The sequence below is a fragment of the Cryptomeria japonica genome, unplaced genomic scaffold (assembly GCF_030272615.1).
Source record: "Cryptomeria japonica unplaced genomic scaffold, Sugi_1.0 HiC_scaffold_425, whole genome shotgun sequence".
Lineage (NCBI taxonomy): Eukaryota > Viridiplantae > Streptophyta > Pinopsida > Cupressales > Cupressaceae > Cryptomeria > Cryptomeria japonica.
Window position 1 is genome coordinate 44525 of NW_026729245.1, and position 7224 is coordinate 51748.

A 7224-nucleotide genomic window follows, 5' to 3' on the forward strand; every position below is an offset into this window, starting at 1 on the left:
GTTCCCTTCTTGTAGTTAGCTCAGGTTGTAAGGGCTCCATGACACCTTCTTTGCGTAACTCGAGAGGGCTTTTTCCATCATACCCAAATCTTTGCAGAATTTTGAAGCCTTTGCCATAGTTCTCACATGGTATAATAATTTGATCTTGCGTGTCCTCTTCAATGTCTCTATAGAGCATTTTATATAAATTTTCTTCTTCTAGTTCGCCCCATCTTTGAAAGATGGTAGGATCCCATCTGAGTATCATGATGGAGATTTGCTTGTTAGGATGTGGCCTCCCATATTCTTTTGGAGAGCTCATGACTTGTCATAAAAACATTGTCTGATTCAAAGTGTATTCTCCCATGCCTTTGTCTTGAAACTTACCTCTAAGTTCACCTTGTTTAGATGTCGAGGGTTTTAATGACTCAGGGTCAATGTATGCCGAAGAGAGAGTAGCCTCACGGTTACTAGGAATGATAGTCTCAGTATGTGATCTCAAGTTATTGCAATATATGAATGGATTTGGATCACCATTGACTGTTACCTCGACTCCATTATGAGGAAACTTAATGCATTGATGATATGTTGATGGGACTGCCCTCATTTCATGAATCCAAGGACGTCCTAGCAATATGTTATATGTGAGATCTAGATCTAGGACTTGACAAACCACATCCTTTGTGACTGGCCCGATTCTTAGTGGTAAGGTAACTGTGCCCTTGGATGAACGCTCTTCATCATCATAAGCCTTGATGGTGATTTGGTTTGTAGAATTCACAGCTTTGTCAGAATATCCCAATTGTCTGATGGTGCTCAATGTACAAATATTTAGACCTGCTCCTCCATCTATCAGGACTCGCTTTATTCGATGTTTATGTATGAAGGCTTCAATGTGTAAAGGTGCATTATGTGGCTGACTTATGGAGGCATCATCGGCTTCTGTGAATGTGAGGGAGTGCGGAACGGATAGGTATCCCACCATGGCTTGAAACTGGTCCACGTTCAGATCAGTAGGGACAGTAGTGTCTCTCAAGATTTTGTCAAGGATGGCTTTATGTGCAGGGGATATACGTAAGAGCTCAAGAATGGAGATGAGCGCAGGTGTCTTCCCTAATTGTTCTACAAGGTCGTACTCAGGTTTGATTGATGAAGGATTGGTATTCTTAGTGGAGGCACCTGGCAACATGATTTTACCTCGACGAGTTGTAACATGACATTCAGAGGTAGATTCAGACGAAGAGCCAACACCCTTTAGGACAATCTTGGGTCTCTGAGAAGGATTCTCAGGATTTTTGTTCTTGATAGTAATAGTAGAGATATGATTGTCCATCGAGATGTGATTGATAGTAGAATCATAATTGTAAGGTGCTCTAGTGTAATTGGCTTGATCATCTGTGACTTTGCCTTTTCCTTTGTCATGTTTTGGGAATGGTTCCTTAAACACCTCATGTTCTTGGTTAGATGAATGTCCCTCAATCTCAATATCTCCTCTATCAATGAGATCTTGCACAATGTTCTTCAATCGATGGCAATTACTTGTCTTATGACCCTTGCTCTTATGAAACTCACAATACTCATCATCATTCCACCAATTTGGTTTGACCTTTGGTTCATATGGAGGAAAATCAGGAACTGTGATCACTTTGTTTGCCACAAGCTTTTTGAATACTGATTCAAGTGGTTCTCCCAATGGAGTGTACTTCCTTCGAGGTTTAGAAGTTGTTTGATTGTTCACTTGATTGTTGGTAGAACTTGATCCAGAAAAAAAAAACTTGGGTCTCACTGTGTTGGCATCAACAACACCATCATTAACTGTGTTCTTGTTCTTGTTCCAAAATTTTGGTTTATCCTTTCCTTTAAAGTCCTCTTTGTTTTCTTTGAATAGTTTGATAACTCCTTGTTCAATTAAGACTTTTTCTGTTGCTAGGCCCTTTTCAATAACATCTTTGAATGTAGACAAACAAGCTTTCCTGAGATCATATCCAATAGCCTTGTTAACATTTTGTGTGAATATTTCTACCATTTGTTTCTGTGGGATTTTGCAAGAGCATCTGCTGGCTAGATTTCTCCATCTTTGTAAGAATGATGCAAAAGATTCTCCCTCTTTTTGCTTGGTGTTGCACAAGGTAGTAACTGAGACATCTGTTTCAATGTTGTAAGAGAAATGCTGAATGAATGCCTCTGCCAAGTCGCCCCATGACTTAATACCAGGAGGTAATTGAGAAAACCATTCCATAGCTTGATCGCCTAAGCTCTGTGGGAACAACCTCATCAAGTATGTTTCTTCTGCCGCTACCTCAATGCAAGCTGTGAAGAATTGTCTTATATGTGCCTTGGGGTCTCCTCTCCCTCTATATTTGTCAAATTTTGGTGTCACAAAGTGTGCAGGAAACGGAGGCATTGGAATACTCTTATCAAAGGGATAAGGACATATATCTCTCATAGTGTATGTAGGTTTTGATGTATTAAAAGTAATTAAAGCATTCATTAAACATAATTAAATGATGTAAACTTGAAAAGTAATGGTTACATTTTGTCTAAACTTACAATACTCCTAAACTTCCTAACACATGAAAGAATACCGAGTTGACTATTTTGGTTCTTAAAAAGAATGAGAAGAGTTTCACATAGTAAAAATACACATAAATGAGGGCATTATCTTCTTGACCTGCATAAGATACATAGACTAACAAAACAAAAAATCAAGTATCAATCATGATTTAAAATTTTACTTTCAAATTTTCATAAAAAAACACAATTTTCTAGTGACATCCATCAAAGGATTCCCAAAGCTCTTCCATCTCAAAATACACACTTTAATTTAAAAAAAAACAAAACCATTTCAATAAGAAAAACATAGACACTTAGTATATGTACATATTGTAAAACACACTATTTCATAAAACCACAACACCTTAGTACTCCAATTCAATCTCTTTTATAACCTTGGACAAACACATGCAAGGAAATCTTGTTATACACTCAAAATTCATACAATGATCATTTTCTTGTGCAAACAAGATTCATACTCACAACTATTTCACTATATGCTCAGAAATGCATGAACATAGTTCTATTTTGCATCGGTAATATTCTAACATTAGTAATCTATTTTGTACCAACAAAATGGACATACATTATATTTTCATTATGCAGCCATAAAATGCATATAAATAATTGTTTCTTTTGTACCCATAAAATGCGTAAATATTATTATTCACTTTTTAACTCCAAAATAAATACAAATGATGCTCCTTGCACATAGATGTGTTAGACTAGCAACCTTCCTTTTTGAATAATTTACAATTGAGGAACTCCTATCTAAACATCTAGTATAAGGTACAAATTGATTGTGAAAATATTGGAGTGCATGTACACCATTTTTTACAATAACTATTTTATCCTCTATAGTAGATTATCTTGTATAACGTTAAGAACCCTATCCAATAGAAGACACAATTATCATTATTGAATTTTATGTGACAAAAAATATACAAAGATATACAATTAAGAATGTATATTCCATTTAAACAAATAACTTTATGTTCTTTCAACAAAATAGTTTTACCAATATTTTTATTAATTTATATGTTAAAATTTTTATAAATAATCATATGATTATAGTAATAGGCGTAACCTGTCATAATGACAATAGGAGGAGAAGCATCTCATATCTTAGCTATGAAACAAGTCTTTAAGAAAATATATGACACCTAATTTTTAAATATAAAGAAAATAAAATATCAAAGTATATATTTATTTTTAATATTCTCTCGGAACAGTGTATTGCGTGTGAATTACGCTTCTCTCATTACTGGTAAAATGACAGCAATGTTTTATTGATAATAAGTGGTGAGCGTTGCAACGGCCTACGCGGCTACACCACAGTGTCAATACGAAGATGACAACACTTATTAATATATTAGTCCACACACAAACATAATCCTATATATATCTAGGGACAGAATACAATAGTGTAGTCTGTACCGGAGGGGCAAGCGAATGTGGCCGTATCGTCCTTGGCATAACTGTAGGCCTGAGGGCACTGCTGCTTGAATATCATTGAGTAGTTTGTCGCAGGACAGCTGTTGGTATAGCTGCCAGTGCAGCAATACTGGTCTGTTTGAAAGGCAACGCAGGCACTCTTGCATCCGCCGGCAACCTTCAATTCAGCAGGGCACACAGCGTTCACGTCGGCTTTGCATGCAGGGGCAGTGCACTGTGCATTGGTAGGGTTGATGGAAAGAGGAATATTGAAGCCGTCCACTAGCGACACGTCGTAATAGTCCTGGTCGCTCTGAGTGTACTCGGCCAGCGTGGCGGGAACAGCTCCCGAGACTGTGCAGCTCAGTTGGCCGCCGCAGTCACCGGTTTGACAGGTTCCTTTGCCGCTCGCATCGAAAGAGCAGCCGGTTCGACCCCAGAATCTTGCCGACTGTGTCCCCGCCGCCAAATTAACCGTCCATGTCTGACCCTGGGTCAGCTGCTGCCCTCCTCCGGGTAATCCCGCCGCCCACACTGTGTACCCGCACTGGTTCTTTATATCAAACTTAACTGCTCTCGCCTCTGTGACAAATAATACACACATACTATTATTGTTAGCCTTGGAAATGTTTATACTATTCAACCTCATACAACACGCATTATGTTACTATGACAGCTTACCTTGAATGTAAAGAGATATGGCCATTCCAGCCACAAGAAGGAGCGCAAGATCTGATACTTTTGCCATTATAAGTAGTATCTATATCGCATACAGCAAAGACTGAATGAAGATACAAGGAGGGGTATGTCACTTATATAGAGAGCTCCACCTCCTACGAAGGTAAGAAGGAAGCAAAGAAGCAAAGACCCGACTTTAAGAGCCGTATATCACACGAAAGCCCTCTTGTCCTTTTATAGTTTTTCTTTTCCCAATTTGTCTTTTTTTAATTTGTCTAGGTTTTATATGAAGATGCGACCAGAACATCTACAAGAAGCGCAAGATCTGAAACTGTTGGCATTATACAGCCTGGATTGAATGAATATGAACTGTTACCAAGGAAGCCTAATCCTAGGTTGAGAAGCGATGTATGTTACGGCAACCCTGGTCACATTCAAACTTTTCTTTGAAAGATTTTAGATTTTACTGTGTAAATATTTTCAATCAAGATGCGAAGAGTCATCAACGTTTTGGAACATATAGTATAAATCTTGACTTTCTACATTCCGACAATAGATCATGGATAAGAATTCTGACTCAGTACAGTATATTCTGATAATGAGACAGAATATTATTCCAAACATTGATAAAAAAAAATATTTCACAATTAATTTTAATAATATAGACCGCTCAAAGCTGATTTTTTCCAGTATGTTTCGGATAGATGGATACATTGAGTATTGAAGGAGGAGTTTAGTTGTTTATACGGAGAAGAGAACTCCACGTGCTATGGTAGAAGCAAAGAAGCCACGACCGGACTATCCTATGAGAGCCCGAGTCTTTTAAAATTCGAATGGTCATCAACAATTAGATTTCTGTTATCTCAGGCTTGACATTTTGTGCATCATCAAAATCTATTTATTTGTATTCAAAGCACTGATCTCTGATTTTCAATATCCTAAAGTTACGCGAATTTCTAAAGGCTTGACAATGCATGTTAAATTTAGTTAATTATATTGACATATGTTTTTCTAATGAAATGTATGGAGGATGAGGGATAATTAGTAATAATATTTTGTACATTTCTATTTTCTATAGTCATTTTATATAGTGTATTGTTACTATGGACATAAATATTTGTGCTTGAGTCATTTGATAATACATTTACATGATATTACTAGTTTTCAAGAATTTTATGGGTGTGTCACTATAAAAATAAACTGTTGATCTAATAAGAACGAAACAACCTTGAAGATATTTCCATGCATTATTGATGTTTTTCAAAGATATTACACAATAAATATCACAATAGATAGCTATCAATTAATTTAATATTGATTATTTCCTAAATGTAAGTAATTCATTGTTATGTCTTCATCCTATTATACAAATTATTCCTAATTTTCCTTAAGTTCTAATCCATTTCCCTATGTCTTAACACAAATTTTGGAGTCCCAATTCCTATTTAATGTCCCATCCACAAAAAATCCAACAAATAAAATTGACTAAAAGTCCCCACATAAGCACCAAAAATAAATATAAAAGAATTAAAAAATTATTTTATTCCTCTCCACTCATTTCGTAACCATTTTACAACCATCCCTCAAAATCATTTAAAAATACTAATTATCCTCCACCATTTACCTCATAATCACTTTAACAACTCGATCTTGATTTTTGATATCTTATTAGATCTCCATTACTGATCAACAATCCTACATCTTTATAAATAGATTCTTTAGGGAACCATTACTAGTAATCAATTGCCGTCACTACAATGTCGTGCTAATGGTTTAAGCAACCACATTATCATTTTTTATAAAATCCACCCTCATCATACAAGAGAGGTTTATTGGGTGAAATGCATTATGGTGTATGAATTGAAGTCACAGTTGCAGGAGTTTTTGAACCAAGGGATTATTAGACCTAGTCTATCTCCATGCAGTGGACTGCTCATTTTTGTGAAGAAAAATAATGGGACCTTGTGCTTGTGTATTGACTATGGGATGTTGAACAAAGTAAAAGTCAAGAATGGGTATCCCCTATGAAGGATTAATGATCTCTTTGATCAGATGAGAGGATCTATAATATTATCTAAGATAGGTCCCTTAGATATGGCTACCACAAATTGAGGATTAAGGAAGAGGATATTTAAAAGATAGCTTTTAGGACTTATTATGGCTACTACGATTTCACATTAGTGTCATTCGAGTCAAATAATGCTACAACTTTCATGAATCTATTGAACATTGCATCAAGAGATTGAGGATAGTTTTACAATTCCTAAGGGAGAATAAGATCTTTGGTAAGCTATTCAAGTGTACTTTCTACAAGGACAAGGTGAATTATCTACACCTTATGATTTCAATGGGAGAGATTGTAGTTGATCTAGAGAAAATAAAAGCAATCGTGGGGTTGCCTACACCATATAATGTAACTAAAATCTAGAGCTTCATGGGACTTGCAAGATACTACAAGAAGTTTGTATAAGGATTTTCTAAAATTGTAGCACCAATCACTTCACTCCATAGAAAGGGAAAAGGTTTGAGTGGAATGAGAAGTGTGACCAAGCTTTCCAATTTTTGAAGAAGCTCATTTCA

General features: G+C 36.1%; 1 protein-coding gene across 1 annotated transcript; it reads right to left on the reverse strand.

The window, feature by feature from the left end:
• Positions 1-3713: 3713 nt before the first annotated feature.
• Positions 3714-4766, reverse strand: LOC131045889 (pathogenesis-related thaumatin-like protein 3.8). Its single transcript, XM_057979554.2, has 2 exons — positions 4648-4766; positions 3714-4548 (listed from the first exon to the last, which is right to left on the reverse strand). Exons 1-2 carry the CDS (start codon positions 4712-4714, stop codon positions 3938-3940), a joined length of 678 nt encoding a protein of 225 aa, XP_057835537.1. The 5' UTR covers positions 4715-4766; the 3' UTR covers positions 3714-3937.
• Positions 4767-7224: the final 2458 nt, after the last annotated feature.